The sequence below is a fragment of the Tachypleus tridentatus genome, chromosome 11, assembly GCF_004210375.1.
Source record: "Tachypleus tridentatus isolate NWPU-2018 chromosome 11, ASM421037v1, whole genome shotgun sequence".
Classification (NCBI taxonomy): Eukaryota; Metazoa; Arthropoda; class Merostomata; order Xiphosura; family Limulidae; genus Tachypleus; species Tachypleus tridentatus.
This window is the reverse complement of record NC_134835.1, coordinates 36192388-36210544: the sequence shown is the minus strand read 5'-3', so window position 1 is coordinate 36210544 and position 18157 is coordinate 36192388. Positions and strand designations below refer to the sequence as shown.

General features: G+C 34.5%; 1 protein-coding gene across 4 annotated transcripts in view; it reads left to right on the top strand.

The window, feature by feature from the left end:
- Positions 1 to 18157, top strand: part of LOC143231936 (neuronal acetylcholine receptor subunit alpha-7-like) — a 131476-nt gene that overhangs the window by 97277 nt on the left and 16042 nt on the right. For 3 of the 4 annotated variants that reach the window (XM_076466814.1, XM_076466812.1, XM_076466813.1), the window contains 4 exons: positions 2362 to 2471; positions 5811 to 6064; positions 16026 to 16220; positions 18060 to 18146. In XM_076466814.1, coding sequence (XP_076322929.1) covers positions 2362 to 2471; positions 5811 to 6064; positions 16026 to 16220; positions 18060 to 18146 — 646 coding nt within the window. The remainder of the gene's footprint in view (positions 1 to 2361; positions 2472 to 5810; positions 6065 to 16025; positions 16221 to 18059; positions 18147 to 18157) is intronic. The other variant, XM_076466815.1, reaches the window with a different exon arrangement.

Here is an 18157-nt window from a genome sequence, read left to right as displayed (position 1 = left end):
TTAACATCAACCGTCACATGCCTACCTCACAGTTGTTGTTGTTTTTTTTTAAATACCACAATGTTCCATATTTAGCAACATATTAGAGGTATAGTGGTGGATAATTATCAGCCATCACTGTGTTTCTGTGGGTGTCAACTGGCTTTCGAGCTTAGGTAGTGGTTAAACTTCGCTAACAACAATCAGCACAGTGTTTCAATGGATTCTAGAAAACAACCATAGAGGTTTTGTTGGAAAGCACAAAGTTACGCAACAGCAAGTAACAACTGGTATATTGTTAATTTCATCTTGGGAATTATCTAAGTAAATTATCACTTGAAAACATTTTCTGTTTGCTCAGGCATTATTATTATTATATTTTCCTCCAAATAAGTATATACTGAAATGAAAAATGTTTTTACTTTTCTGTCGTTTTTCTTTGTTTCGAAACGACATTTTGGGATTCATACCAAATCATTCATCCTGGAGTCCAAAACGTATCGAGATATGTGGAGAAAAGGCTTAGGTACTGAGCACAGATTCACTGTAAAAGAAAACTTAAGTTGAAAGGCATGGAATCCCAATATATTAAACATGTCAGTGAGGTCATTTGTTTTGATTTAATACAAGACTGAAAATAGATGTAAAAGACAAATCATCTACATAAGTTAGTGATAGGTGTCACAAAAATACTTTGTTTCTAATTAGATAAAAATAAAAATATTTTAAACACTTGTTACACTTGATTCCTTCAATAAGTAGGTGTTTTTATTTATGCTTTAATAAAACTCTATCTGTTTAAGTAAAAAACAGAAAACTTTATTCCAAATAGTAGCTTAGTCCCTTAGCTTATTAATCGGGAACGAATATTAATCATAAATGTTGAAATATCGCTGACATTTAATGGCAAGAAAAATAAAGTTATCACTTCTCACTAAATTAATTAGGTTTAATATTGTTTACGTAACGAAAAAATTGTTAAAAATATAAGAAGTAAGTATAGTGAACGAAGACCTTATGAAAAATTATGAAAATAAAACAAAACCTCAAATATTTAATACATTTTTTTATAAAGCTAGACTTTTCACTAGAGTTGCAAATGTGCTTAGTAGTACAGAGCATTAAAACAGTTTCTAAATAAAGAAAGCTATTAGAGCTCGTAAAATACTTTACTTTTTTATTACAACATCGTAGTACTAAGTATTAACACAATTTCTAACTAGATGAAACCTGTAAAATACTTTCATTGTTTAAAGCAAAAATGTGGTACTAAGCGTAACATTGTTTCTAAACAAAGGAAAAACTGTTAGATCCGTAAAGAGCTTTAATTGTTGTGGCATCTAATAACATAGGAAGTTTAGAAATGAAAATTATAGAAGCACTCATTAACTTTCAAACGTTTTATGAAACAATATTTTTAAGAGATACAGAAAAAATTACATACAGTTTTTAAGACAATATTTTATCCATTGAAAATTGAACAAAAATACTAACTTTTATTCGCTTAATTTGTTTGTTTGTTGTCAAGTCCAAAGCTACACAAAATGTTATCTGTTCTGTGCCCACCCACCATTGGTTTCGAAATCCTGGTTTTAGTGTTATATGTCTTCAAACTTACCACTGAGCCACTGGGGGCGATCTGTATACTAACATACTATTTTCTCCAGTATAAATAATAACAAATTAGTTAAGTTTTGAATACTTTTATAAAACAGTGATTTTAAGTCAAAAATACATAAAATCTGTAATCGACACTAGGTTTAGCTAACTAGTTCCCAGAAGGTTATGAGTTGACAAATGCTTTTAGTTTACTGTTGAAAATCGTTCAGTTTTATTTCGTTTTTTTCAAATTGAAGTTTCCAAAAACCTAAGAAATATTAAATACACCCTGCCAGAGAGAAACTATTACAAAAATTACATTTTTCAACAATAAAGAAAAACCTCTCGTGTTCATTCTGCACACCGTAAAATAAATCAATAATTTTTCTTATATGCAAACAGGAAAACGACAGAAAAATGCAACTTTCAAAGTGATATTTAAATTATTAAACATGGAAATATTTTTATATCAATTAGTAATTATCGAACTATGTCTGGATGTTACATTCTGAGATCATTTACTTTTGCTAAACTATAGTAAAAACTATAGTTTTTAAACTATTTCAATCGACACATTACTCTCGTAGTTTAAGAATTCTTCAGTACTTTTTGTAATTATGTGCTGTTTATTTTCAGTTATTTGTCTGTTTTTCATTGCTAACTTGTGTGAGGAAATACCAAAGAAACTAAAATTGAAAATACATATTTTGTAATATACGTTTCATGCGTCTACTTCTTTCTAAAACCAAAATGCACACAAATTCAAAATGTGCGTTCTATTAGGAGTGGGTGGACGTTAATCTTCGATGGAATCCAGTAGATTACAACAACATCAAGGATATTCGGTTGGCCCCTAACAAAATTTGGAGACCAGACGTTCTCATGTATAACAGGTAAGTTATAAATGGGCGTGACATGCCTCTAACGTGATTTAGAAACTCAACGCTCTCATATGTGACAGGTAGTTTCAAACTAAACGTGACGTGTAAATCATTAATTATACGTAGGCCGTGCTACAAACGCGTATACCTATTAAGTATATTATAATATTAAGTTTGTACAGCATCTGTGTAGTTATGTCCCAAAAAGATGCGTGCCCCTAAATGCTGATACACAGTTTGTTTGTTTTTACTTCAGGATAGCTGGTATGGGTATTAACACTTTTTCTTCATCAAGAGTTTGTTTGTTCTTCACTTTACTCAAATAAAACAACAAAAACGGATCTCTATAGCTTTACAAACAAGTCCCCTAGATAGTGAAATGAAAATATTACTCCAGACGGATTTACTATTATATGTTTATTTAAATATCTATGTTTTTTAGTTCAATATATATTTAGAAATACATGTAACTTATGTCAAATATGCATTGGGAAATTCCTGTCATTTCTCTAACTTTGTACAAGATTCTCGAGAGTAAGAATCAACAATGTAGTATGTGTGTAAGTAAAGTGTTGCCAAACTTAACTTTCGAGAACCTCGCATAGAGTTTATAAATCGACGCGCCATTAGACAGTTTAATATCGCTGGTTTGCTATAATTATTATAAGATAAACTTCGGAAGCTATAACGCTTACTAATCGGGAAACTGCAGATATTTGACCAGTAACATTTATAGATTTCGAACATTACAAACCGTTTAACATCAGTGAATTACCTTTGGTCTCTAGTATTCCTAGATATTTTCGTCGGGAAAAAACTCACTAGTGAATAGGCCAGCTAGCTTCCCGTCAAATGAAGTGTATCTGTGTATCAACCCAGAATTAATTCACTCATCCTTGAAACGTCAATAAAATATTTAGTTTCAGAACAGATAGAAGACTCCGTGTTGTTAATAATTTTAAAACTTTAACATATAAATTAGTATTGAAAATAACTATTTATAACAACCATTATTATAAAGTGTATTATTGTTTATATATTAAAATATATTTGTGGTAAGAAAAAGAAATTGTGTGTAACAGTCTTGTAGTACCATAAAGGTACTACATATCAACATTTAATTAACTTCTAAATTCAAATTCAAATTTCGGCTATTTGAAATTGTAATACGTAGAATAATAAATCATAGACTCTTCAAAAATAAATTATAATGTGTAACACCAGGTAGACAAAACAAATGGTGTGTGGGTGTAATGTGAACTTATGGATATATCTGCTGAATTCTTACATGTACGTTTTACTATATACAAGTAGACAAAACAGTTGAAACTAATTTGTACTTTAGTGCAGACTTATAGATGTATCTACCGAATAATAATGCGCAATATAGACGTATAACCACTAATAACTGATACGCATGATGTAATCTATCTATACTTGGTAGTCGTTTAGGTTTTAAAGACCTTTGAGGGTAACCTCAAAAGCAAATCTGGGGCGCTCAGAAACTTTTGTTTCTCTTCAGCCCCACACGTGTATGAAGGTTAAAATCATCTCGACAAGTAAAGTAAACACTTGGTTTGTTTAAATCTTGGTAGATTTCTGAAGATCGACTTGGAATTAGTCAGATGTAGCTACAAAGAAGACCAGTTAAGGTAGAGGGGAACAGGAGGAACGAGCCATAATGTGGAGGGGAAAAATGACGTTAAGAGCAGAGGGAGGTAGAGAGGGCAGGGTAGGGAACCATAATAATGTTGATGCTGCATGAATTTAAAAAATGTCAGAAGGTATAAGAACAGTGTTTACACAAGATAACTGGCCACTTTTCAGGGCCTGGGTAAAGAAATACCCAAAATTTTGCTGTGGGGGAAAACGGGAGTACCCCGAGAAAAACCCACTTTCACGTTCAGAGCGCCGAATGATCTACCCTGGACGTGCCAGAAGTAGCTTGTTTGAACATTTACTCAAAGTGTTTCTGGCATTTTTATCTTAATTTATCAAAATAACTCGGAAATATCGTATTCAGCGAAGGACGTTTTGGGGTTTCTTTATCAATATTCTGGGCAGTAAATTCGTACTTGTGTGCCTCTACACAGGCTTGTGGTGATCTTGGTTTCGAGAATGTGGATCGTCGTCGTGAAGAGGGGAGTAAGATAAATGGTTGGTCATCATTTAATGAGTTGACTAGTAGTTCCTCTCTTGTAGGAAAGCTTTGTGTCTTCTGGGTACTCTAGTTTGAGTGCCTTGAGAATTGGTGGGTTGCATGTATGTTATAGTAGTACTGTCGATATGTGTTGCTTGCATGGTTTGCATCTGGGTTGACGTTTTAGAACATGGGATGTTTAATGGCGATTGACTGATTTTTTTGTTATTCTTAGTCTTATTCTGTCTTTCCTCAAAGGTCACATCCTCGTTCGTCTGAGAGTGAACATTTTTCTTGGTAACTGTAGGCGTTATGCTGGTTGGTGGCTTCACTGGAGAGTGATATGGATAAATAAGCTTATTTTCCTTATGTGATTGTTGACTAGACGGTGATTCGATAAGTTGAGATGAGACTTCAGGTTGTGGTCTTAAGGGTTTAGAGGTTTGGGAATTGGTGGGGCGGCGGTAAGGACGTTTGGCAGTAAAATGAAATATGTGGTAGTAGCCCCGTTATGTAAAGCATGGTCAGCACTTTGCTTAGAGGTAGTTACAATCTTAATAAACCTGGTGGGGTGATTAGAGTTCTTGGAGAAAATTCTATGAACAGAAAACAGATATCGATCTTGTACTGGCTTTCCAAGGCAAGCTTAATTTCACTAGGTTGGACAGATGTGTCGACACCTTTCAGGAAAACAGAGAACAGGCTGGTCGGGCTTTGGTGGGAGAGCAGCTAACATTGATGGTTGTGTTCCAGGATTTACATAAGTAAGATAGATCAGCTTGAGTGGAAGGCTGGAGAAGAATTCCTTCTCGGCGTAGAATGCGTGCCTTGGACGGGTCGATAGACGCTCCTGGCTTAGCCTGGGCGATGAATGTGGCGATTTGTAGTGGCGAGAGATATGGTGGCAAGATATCGATGATTACCGGCGAGACTGGTGGCGCGATTGGCGAGGTAGATCCGGGCAGTGAGAACATCATGCTGAAAATATGGATACATACATATATATATATATATATACACACATATATGTAGACACACAAATTAAATGTTTACACGTAGCCTTGCTATCTGCAATATTCTGTATGTTGTTTCTATACCTTGTACAAGACTTTCTTGGTTTTCTCAAAGCATATGTCCAAGTTTGTGACACATTTTCGTTTCATTTAAAATTATTTGACTAACAACCATTCTGTCGAAACTCTACCCTGCAGCGCAGATGAACAAATCGACAGCACCTACAAAACCAATGTGGTTGTGCGTCACAACGGCAGTTGCAACTACATTCCTCCAGGCATCTTCAAGAGCACGTGTAAGATTGACATAACGTGGTTTCCTTTTGACGATCAAAAATGTGTGATGAAGTTTGGTTCTTGGACCTACGATGGTGGCGCTCTTGATCTTCGGTTAGCAAGCAGCGAAGGTGACCTATCAAACTACATTAGCAACGGAGAGTGGGATATGATTGGTAAGTAAAAGCAACAAAGGTAACCTATCAAACTACATTAGCAACGGAGAGTGGGATATGATTGGTAAGTAAAACAACAAAGGTAACCTATCAAACTACATTAGCAACGGAGAGTGGGATATGATTGGTAAGTAAAACAACAAAGGTAACCTATCAAACTACATTAGCAACGGAGAGTGGGATATGATTGGTGAGTAAAACAACAAAGGTAACCTTTGATAGACTGTTTAGACAGAGTATTCATGATGAAACTTTGTAGAATGGACGGCAACTGCCTGTTGTGGAGACACAAGTGTAGAGGACGACGTTTCGAAAATCTTCCGCAACGTCGTCCTTGGACGTGAAGACGAAAGGCGGAAGACTTTCGAAACGTCGTCCTCTATACTTGTGTCTCCACAGCAGGCAGTTGCCGTCCATTTTACAAAGTTTCATGAAAGGTAACCTGTCAAACTACATCAGCAGAGGCCAATATGTCTTATTTTGTATAACCGTTGGTATGAGTGTTAGTTGTAAGACAGTATTGAAAGAAAAGTTAGTTTTATGTTTTACAGTTACACACGTAGCAGTTGTATTTTAGTATTATTGTTATTGATATAATCAGTTATATCATCTTCAACTCCTGTTTACAGTATTGTAGCTGCAACTAGTCTTAAGTCATTGTCAATTAGTTTACTCATATTATCACAAGTGTCATATCAGCATTGTTCTGTGATCATGCTAATGTAAACATCACAAAATGTATACTATAATCAACTGTCATGCTTCAAGCACTAAGCATCGACTTACTTATTGGCATTATAACACGTTCTAATCTGAACTCCGTAGTCTCAGCCATCAAAAGGATTGCATTTTCTAACGTTCACTGCACAATCTTGCAACCTTACACGCGAATCTAAGCTGAGATGTACATTACAATGTTCTATATCTCACACGCTATCCTGAGATGGAATGTTCGTGGTAGCTTTTTCTACAAACTCTGATATACTCACACACACGCCATCTTTAATTGAGATATACATGGTAACGACCTACTACACAGTCTTTTATTCTCTCTCTTACATACACACATCATTTGGAACTGGGTAGTATCTTACAATACAGTCTGCTTTCTACCCATACACACCCCATCTTAAGAATCATTCTCCATAATCTGATATCCTTATACACACGCGCGCGCGCCATCTTGAATTGGAATATACATAATAACGATAACTTTGACAGTTGATGACGTAGTGTGCAGAAAATAAACTTCCTTCAAACTATCGCTCTTAAATTACTTTAAAGATCAACGTTAAGCAACTGTCTTTAGCATTGTTTCTAACCTAACAATTCTGATTTTATGTGATAGACATTAGTTCCTAGTATTGAGCGAAAGTAGCAAGTTTACTTTTGGCTGCTAAAGGGATTCGTACTTCCACAAAAAGTTGAAGCCCCTTCTCACCAGTGTGTTGAAGTGGATATGAATGGTTCGTTTACTTCACTTCTTTGAGTGCATTCTTCAGAGACAGTCTTGTCTAGCATGTAATTCTGTATTACGGTAGAAGGTTTCCTCTCCACATCAGGGTATCGCACTGAAAGCCTACCAGAGGACAATAATATCAATCATTTCAGGTAACAGCAGACACTCAATAGACACTTTTATTTATACAAGTAACTTGCAGCCATCTATCGTCAGAAAGAGACTTTTTTATTCGAATAGTTTTATTGATTCGTTGAATATTTAGCTTATAGTTCTTCCTTTTTGTCTAAAAGTGTGTACGATGTGACCCAAGCAACAAATTTATATTTAAAAAAGGCATAAATGATTGAATTCAATATCCTTGGTGATTTTTAAATTAATAGAATTATATTATGTGTGATCTCAAACTCACTTTAATCACTACATTCAGAAAAGATTGGATTTTGCAACCGAAAGAAACCTTTCGTCCACTATAAGATTTTTCAGCAATACTGAGTTTCCCTAATTTACAGTACTGATCTATCTCTTGTGTGTCTCGCAGATTTATTGGCAAAACACATTAATAAATTGCTTTAGATAGAAGAAGCAAGAAGTGTTTTAATGTTAACTTCTGTTTGTTTTTTACTGAGACGGTTTTTACTCATCACAATGAACTGAATTATTGAGCAAATCTGTTTCAATGCATGAGTCCAAACAAACTCCACCTATTCACAGTATTTCAAACAAGTCACAAATAAATTACTTTGGCATAACTCACTTTGGACTCCAAGATTTAATAGATGTATTCATGGTTTCTAGTTGAGGAGCTATTTTTGAAATGGAATCTAACTTGACTTAGGATCCAAATTTATAATTGATAAAAAAACACTTGAATAATCCTTTTTTCTTCCAACATTTTGTTTGTTCGTGTTTGTTCTCTCATAACTAGCTTTTCTAGTGATGGCCTTCCACATTACAACTCCACTTTAAACATAACAGCTCAACGTGAGACACTATAACTCAGTGTGGAACACTACAATTCTGTTCTGAAGTTCTCACGGCTTATTTACTATGCAAAGCCAGAGATATGCTCAATTCCAAATAACCTGCCTAACTCAGATTACATCTGTATTTAAACTTTGTTATTATTGCAACCATAATATCTTATCCTATCAGTGACACTAGGCACGGCACGACCAGGTGGCTAAGGCACTAGACTCGTAATTTTAGGGTCGCGGGTTCGAATCCCCGTCACACCAAACATGCTCGCCCTTTCAGCTGTGTGGGCGTTATAACGTTACGATCAGTCTCACTATTCGTTGGTAAAAGAGTAGCCCAAGAGTTGGCGGTGGGTGGTGATGACCAGATGCTTTCCCTCTAGTCTTACACTGCTAAATTAGGGACGGCTAGCGCAGATATCCCTCATGTTGCTTTGCGCAAAATTCAAAAACAAAACACTCACACTGAAACTTATATATTATTATTCATCTAGTTCAAAAAGTTGCTAAAGATTTTCTCTAGTCGTGGTTCATTGACATTCTTAAATTTCAGTCCAGTAAAATCGTTAATACAAATGTAATGCTTGTCAACTACATTTATAACTCTGAAGTGCCTTTAATAAATATTACACTTATATTATCTAAATACATTATTTCCTCCTGTGCCAATATTGATATCATGCCTGTTACCCTTTTAGGACAGTAGCAAGCCTAAGGATTTACAACGATCAGAGGTTCGATCCCCCTCTGTGGGCACAGTAGATGGCTTTATCTGGCCTTACTTTGAAAAATGCTTACAAGCTGCATCTCAAATGTCATATTCAAAATTGTAACTGTCATGAATTATTCAATTACTTATTTAATTAAAGCTGTATTCTTGACATTTTCAATGAATTAGCACTTTGACTTCTTCCATTCTTCCACTCTTCCGTGTGCCTCTGCCCACTGACGTAGCAGCACATCTGCAGACTTACAACGCTAGTAACCGGTTTTCGATACCAATTGTGTAGCCTTGTGCTTAATTTCAAACAATAATAGGCCCGGTATGGCTAGATGGCTAAGGCGCTCGACTCATAATTTGAGGATCGCGGGTTCCAATCCCCGTCACGTCAAACATGTTCGCCCTTTCAGCCATGTGACGTTATAATTTTACGGTCAGTCCCATTATTTGTTGGTAAAAGAGTAGCCCAAGAGTTAGCGATAACTAGCTGCCTTCCGTTTAGTCTCACACTATTAAATTAATGACGGCTAGCGCACAGATAGCTCTCGTGTAGCTGTGCGCGAAATTCGAGAAGTTGTGTTTTCTTACAAAAAGCCGCAGGGGGCTATCTGCTGAGCCCATTGAAGGGAATCGAACCCCTGATTTTAGCGTTGTAAATCCGGAGACATACCGCTGTACTAGCGGGAGGCAAATTCGAGAACGAACAAGCAAATAAAAAAGAACATTATTAATGAAAAGTATTCTTTTTTATATCATTTCGTCTGTACCTTATCTTGTTACAAATATAAAATAAGTAATCAAATCATATTTTAATTAATGAAAATTCTATAATTTATATCTTATGTTAATTGGTTCAATTTACGTGGATTAATTACATTAAATTCAGCTACTACATTTAAGCTAATTTGATTTCTTTTCTTATAATGTTATTTTTAAATTATCGGATCGAATTGCTTAAATTCCCAAAAACTTTGTTTTTTAAAGAAAATAATTCTTATTTGTGTATATCTTAAGCCTTCTTTTTTGTCTACCATTTATCCATTTCCTAAACGATTTCATTTTCTACTTATAAATATTTTAACTTTTTTGAACAGTTTCGGATTAAATTCATTCTAGTCTTCGGATTTATTTTTTTTAATTTCGGGAAATGAGAAACCGAAACACTAAAATATTACCTATTAGACGATTAGACCACTAGATGGCTCTTTTGTTGTTGTTGTTTTTTTTTTTGCACTGAAAAGCGTTAACAAATTTTGTTTACGAAAAAAATAAGTCTCCAATTCTAGTGTGTCGCTTGAACGAATTGTCTTTAATAAGGCGTGAAATAGACGTTGGAATCGAAATGGAGATATTGATTATAGTAGAACAAGCTAAAACCTATCTCAAGCAAATATTAAAAGCGTGCAACACAAAAGCGGTTCGAACTATACGTTTTTAAATGTTTAAAGCCAGGTAACAGTTTTCTTCAGATCCATTTGTTTCATGTTCTTCACATGTACATTTCTGTGTGTGATATGACAATTTCAGTTGTACTTGTAAGGCTCCGAGGCTTTAAATGGATATTTAAAAGCGTGCTTAATATAATTAGAGTCTGTAATACGTTTGTGTGTTTTCTTATAGCAAAGCCACATCGGGTTATCTGCTGAGACCACCGAGGGGAATCAAGCCCCTGATCTTAGCGTTGTAAATACATAGACATACCGCTCTAATAGCGGGGGGCTATAATACGTAAAAAGTGTGTTCCCTAAATAAACTGCACATATTTTGTTCTCGACTGCAAATTCCAATGCGTGTTTTTTTAAAAGCTATTCACATACGTAAAGGGCCCGGCATGGCCAGATGGTTAAATCACTCGACTTGAAATCTGAGGGTCGCAGGTTCGAATCCTCTTCACACCAAGCATGCTCTCCCTCTCATCCGTGGGGGTGTTATAAAGTTACGATCAATTCCACTATTCGTTGGTAAAAGAATAGTCCAATAGTTGGCGGTGGGTGGTGATGACTAGCTGCCTTCCCTCTGGTCTTACGTTGCTAAGTTAACAACAACTAGAGCAGATAGCCCTCGAGTAGCTTTGCGTGAAATTCAAAACCAACCAAAAACATATTCATAAAGTTCATGTAATTTGACATATAAACAAGCTCTGAAAAAAACGTAAACTATTAGGCATTCAATATGTTTCTTTCGTAAGTTTTGACAATAACATTGTTTTTCTGCACAAATTCACATTTCAAAATTTTCCTAGATATATATTGAATTACCAGACTGTGTCACTTAATCTTGAAGCGTCCTTTTGTCGGAAACTGCTCAACTACTGTGAGTAAATCTCCTGTCAGAACCATCAGCTCACATGACTTTGAGCTTTCCCAAATTGCACCAAATCAAGTTATAAATATGCCATTAACATGTGCAGTAGATTGCCTATTTAAAGCAACTGTGAAAACAAGAAAATTCCCTTGTGATATTTTGTTTGTAACTAAGACAAAATTGGTAACATATTGAACATATTCTTATAGAAAAATAAGGATCGAACATGAAGCTGGCTGCACGAAAACGTGATTCGTTTCTCTCCTTCTTTCGATAAAATCATAACCTGTGAATAAATCGTTCCGTTTTTAAAATTGACCAGTAATGTGAAACGTTCAAAAATTGAGCAAAAGCAAAATATATTACAACCATAATTTAATAAAATAATCAATGAATGTGTTTAGATTGAAAACACATATAAATATAATAAAATAATTTAAAGGTATTATCAGTAACTAAAATTTAGACACAAGTTTTACTATCAAAAGATTTACAGCTAATTAGTGATTATGAAATCTCTATTCCTCATCTTGAGGTACACAATCTGCTTAAGAGCTTTGACATATTAAGTAGCTGTAATCGTTTTGAAGTGGACTGCTGAAAAAAACAAGTAAATTATTTATTGCCACGTAAGAAATCTACGTGTAAACTGAGACTTATCTTTAACGTGAATTGCGAAGTACCTAGGCTACTTTTTGTAAATATCAAAAATTAGTCATTCTTCAAAAATCATTTACCATGGCTGGTCAGAAAAAGGAAAACTGGTGAAGGTTATTTTAATTAGCAGTTGTAAATGTCATTCGGCTCACAAGACTTCGATAATATCAACACTAAATAAGTTCACTGGTAATAATGACAGATAAAGTTTCGATAACATTAACATTCAACAGGTTCACTTGTAATAATGACAAGAAACGTTTCGATAACGTTAACACTCGACAGGTTCACTTGTAACAATGACAAGAAACGTTTCGATAACATCAACACTCAACAGGCTCACTTGTAATAATGACAAGAACGTTTCGATAACGTTAACACTCGACAGGTTCACTTGTAACAATGACAAGAAACGTTTCGATAACATCAACACTCAACAGGTTCACTTGTAATAATGACAAGAAACGTTTCGATAACGTTAACACTCAACAGGTTCACTTGTAATAATGACAAGAAACGTTTCGATAACATCAACACTCAACAGGTTCACTTGTAATAATGACAAGAAACGTTTCGATAACATTAACACTCAACAGGTTCACTTGTAATAATGACAAGAAACGTTTCGATAACATCAACACTCAACAGGTTCACTTGTAATAATGACAAGAAACGTTTCGATAACATTAACACTCAACAGGTTCACTTGTAATAATGACAAGAAACGTTTCGATAACGTTAACACTCAACAGGTTCACTTGTAATAATGACAAGAAACGTTTCGATAACATTAACACTCAACAGGTTCACTTGTAATAATGAGAGATAAAGTTTCGATAATATAAGTAGTAAATAAATTATCTTACAGTAATGTCAAATAATGACTTAATTATATAAGCAAGTAATATATAACTAAAACGCTAGTTATTATGTGATTTTTATTCTGATTAAATCGTCATATTTTAAACAGAGCAAATTAGATCAGTGTTCAGCAATCTCTTTTAATTGTAGGTCAATTATAATTTTTTGGGGGGTAATGATATTCATATAATTCTTATTAAAATGGGTCTTTATTTACATGCGATAAACAAAATTAATTGTTTGACTACCTTGAATATTGTTCCCTAAAATTTATCGTAATATTCTCTGTTGTCATGACTCTTTCTTTAAAGCTTTGTTCTTCTCACATAGCCGAGAAATGTGAACTTAGCAAAGACTGTGCCCTCATGGGTGCACAATAATGAAGCCAACCATAGCCGCGAGTTACTTTGTGAACAGTGGGGTTATTGGTTTCCCAACACTAGTTTAGATAATATAAGTAATCATTATATTAGTGAGAATAAAATAGTATACAGAACTAAATGTCAGAAGTCTGACATCAGAAGACAACGACAAACTCTGATATCAGACTTCCGGTAGTTTGTTCGTTTTCTGCGGTTTTTCACTGATTTCTACGCACTGTATTGTGTTCTTTTATTATGGCCAAAATATTCTCTTGCACTAACGACAGGCAAAGTTTCGATATTAGAAATAGTCAATGAATTATCTGACAGTAATGAAAATAAGGCTTTAATTACGTAAATAATCAATAGATAACTACAAGGCTAGTTATTGTTTGCGACTTTTATTTTGATAAAATTGTGAGATTTTTAAACTTAGCAAATTATTGGAAAAAACGTTTGTTTTTTGTAATGTTAATAAAGTCATGTCATGTTCTGGAAATCCATTGTTTTTAACGCTAATAAGCTCGTGTCATATTACTAGAAATCCCTTGTTGTTGTTTTTTTAATGCTGATAAAAATCATGTCATATTACTGGAAATCCATTGGCTTTATCATAATTGTAGTGTGTGTTTTTACATAATGCGGTATCCCTAGTGTATAGACTTATTAAAGTCGTAATTTCTAATTTTAAGGTATTGAAAATATTATTTCTTTACTTGTAGTAAGGTGGTTAAGGCACTCGACTCGTAATCCGAGGATCGCCGGTTCGAATCCTTGTCACACCAAACATGCTCACCCTTTCAGCCATGGGGGCGTTATATGTGACGGTCAGTCCCACTATTCGTTGATAAAAAAGTAGCCCAAGAATTGGCGGCGGGTGATGATGACTAGCTGCCTTACCTCTAGTCTTACACTGCAAAATTAGGGACGACTAGGGCGGGTAGCCCTTGTGTAGCATTGCGTGAAATTCAAAACAAACCACATGAGTGCACATAGAATACATTTGTATTTAATTTTATACAATATTAGGTTACAGTAATATCGTAATATACCCATTTTGTATTACCTCAGTAATTTATGAAAAACGCAAACATTTCTTTAAGTGTTTTCAATACTGTAAAATGAACATGCAAACAGCATTGTTTGAAACAATGCTTTAATCATAAGACTTATTTCTTATTATGTAATCTTAACTATCTATTGTTAGTTGATATAAAGAAGCGGTTTGTTGTATTAGGTATTAATGGAGAAGCAGTTAAAGTGTGTGTGTGTTTTTTTCTCTTATAGCAAAGCCACATCGGGTTATCTGCTGAATCCATGAGGGAAATCGAACACCTGATTTTAGCGTTGTAAATCCGTAGACTTACCGCTGTACTAGGGGGGGGCTAGCAGTTAAAGACAATAAGGAAGTACCTCAACAAACTATTTATAAATTATGATACAAAATTAAAAGTTAAGATTCCAGTAACTTTAAATGACAGAAATTTGTATTTTTTTATCGTTGGTGTAATTCGTTTGATCACAAATTACAAAATGTTAATTAATTACCCCTGCCGGACATTCTACCACGAGCTATATATTGCATCAGAATCTTACGTTTTGTTTTATGAATATTCCATTACATTAAAAAAAAATGTTGAAGATTATGTTCATATTTTTTCATTTCGATTTATTTTCTTATTTTTTCTTGGAATGTGTGCATATGGGAATTCTCACTTTTGCTTTTTTTTTGCCACAATATCGCACTCCGCACTTTGGGCCGTAGGTGCGTTATAGGAGAGACCATCGAATTATACTCGTCGATTAGAATGACTCAAGAGCTGTCGATGGCTGTCAGTGAATAACTCCCTTTCTCCTGTCCCTCGCTGGTACAATGGTAAGACTACGGTTTTACAATGCTAAAATCAGGGGTTCAGTTCCTCTCGGTGGACTCAGCAGATAGCCCGATGTAGCTTTGCTATAAGAAAACATACACACACCCCTCGGTAGGCTCAGCAGAGATAGAAAAAACACACAAGCACACCCTTTCTCCTAGTTTATCGGTTTTAAAATTAGGGACAGCTAGCGCACGTATCCGTTGTAGATCTTTAAGCGAACATTCGAAACATGGTGATTTCGTTAAGACTTTCAATTCTCACTTAACTTTTAACAGTTGCTCTTATTTTGTTTTCGTCGTGAGTGTTGTATGAAACCTTTCTAACATTCCTTTCGAAACACAAAAACTTTCTTCGAAACTATTTCTTACTTAAGTCAAAGGCGCATAATTACTGTGAGTTTTTAAAGAGAACTCAACAAAGAATAGATCTGCCAGACATCTCTACTATTGTAGTGAGGACACATTATTCTGTATACAGCTGTCGCAGTTCCCTTTTGTTCAGTCCACGTCGACTGCGTGGTCCACTTTTATCCCTTTTTTTATTTATGTATTAATATATTTTTTATTTGAGCCGTATTTATTAGTATATTAATATATCACTCCAGATCTCTTTCTACGTTTTTTTCACTGTAGTCATCTCATTTTTTACGATAGTTTCAAACTCGTTTTTAACAATATATGTGTGTGTGAGTATGTGAGAGTGGGTAATTAGTTCCCTTTTCATGTTTTTTTTATCACTTTCAGGCGTACGTGGTAAAAGGAATGTCATATATTACGCCTGCTGTCCTGAGCCGTATGTTGATATCACGTTTCTCATCCACATTCGTCGTCGAACTCTTTATTACGGGTTCAACCTAATCATTCCCTGCGTTCTCATATCATCAATGGCTCTTCTAGGGTTCACTTTGCCCCCTGATTCTGGAGAAAAACTCACTCTAGGTACGTTTTGTTACGCGAAAAGAAAAAAAAAACTCTTAAAATACGTTTCACGTTCATTTTTAGGAATTAAAATTTGTTTTCGAAACGTTTCGCTGGAATGCAAATCGAAAGATATTTGCTGGTTTCATTAAATCTCCTAAAAATAAAAACCGTTATGAAACAATGATTGCACGGCATGTAATATCCTGCGTTTGTTGCATACAAAAACAGTAACTTTTTCAAAGATTTCTTCTTTATAAATAAGTTCAAAATGTCTCAACAAAATCGACTCTTTTTCACAATGTTTCGTATTCGACACATGTTCACTTGTCTTGTATAATATCCACTGAAACATATCAATCATAGCATTCTCCAGTATCTGTAAACGTGTTGTTAGATATAAACAAAACTATTGAAAACATGTTAAGGCTTACAGATAACTGCAGTAGTTTCTTATATATACATAATATAAAAATTATCTCGATTCGAAATTTTTCTAATTTATATGATTGTAAAATTAAATTTCACAAATAATACAAGTGTGAAGCACAGATTAATAGTGATTTTCTGTAATTAATTTCTATACCAAATAGGTAAAATAGACCAGCTGAAATTATGTATATATATATACATGTAAAAATGCTGTAAACACAAATTTACATTGTCACCTTTTGCAATTTTTGCAATCTCAGTTAATGAAATTGAACGCTCAGTACACGCGTGAATTTGTATATGTCTAAAATTATATAAAAAATATCAGGCCCGGCATGGCCAGGTGGTTAGGGCGCTTCATTCGCAATCTGAGGGTCGCAGGTTCGAATCCCCGTCACACCAAAACATGCTCGCCCTTTCAGACGTGGGAACGATATAATGTGACGGTCAATTCCACTATTTGTTGGTAAAAGAGTAGCCCAAGAGTTGTCGGTGGGTGGTGATGACTAGCTATCTTCTCTCTAATCTTACACTGCTAAATCAAGGACGGCTAGCACAGATAGCCCTCGATTAGCTTTGCGCGAAATTCAAAACAAACCAACTCTACCAATACTAATGAAATATTGCAGTTAAGGTTTCATGACAACATCCATTTAAATACTTTAGTTGTCCTTCGTCTGTATTGTTTCATAGCTTACCATCTCGCTACATTTGAAAATTAAAAAGATTATTGTGTTTTCTTGGCATTTCATTTTTAACATCACTATTTCTTATGCTTATGAATATATATCTAAATAATTATATTAGTTCTTAAATTTATTAGAGGTGATATCAATATTTTGTGCATTATGAACAAAAAAAACAAGTTGTAGTTATCAGTTTATTTTCACCACAGATTTTGTTAAATATCACCTGTCATCAACTAATGACTACAGGTTTGTCCTCATCAATGACTTTGTTACACATTGCCCAGAAACTTCTTACAGTTATCGGTTTCTTTTTATTACTGACTTTGTTAGAAATGTGCTTAGCAACTTCTTACATTTATCGGTTTGTTTTTATTACTGACTTTGTTAGAAATATGGTTACCAACTTCTTACATTTATCGGTTTGTTTTTATTACTGACTTTGTTAGAAATGTGCTTAGCAACTTCTTTCATTTATCGGTTTGTTTTTATTACTGACTTTGTTAGAAATGTGCTTAGCAACATCTTACATTTATCGGTTTGTTTTTATTACTGACTTTGTTAGAAATTTGCTTAGCAACTTCTTACATTTATCGGTTTCTTCTTATTACTGACTTTGTTAGAAATGTGCTTAGCAACTTCTTACATTTATCGGTTTGTTTTTATTAGTATCTTTGTTAGAAATGTGCTTAGCAACTTCTTACATTTATCGGTTTTTTTCTTATTACTGAATTTATTACAGGTGTGACAATTCTTCTCTCTCTTATGGTCTTTCTCCTTCAACTGGCTGAAACTATGCCACCAACTTCTGATGCTGTGTCTATTATCGGTATGTGTGTT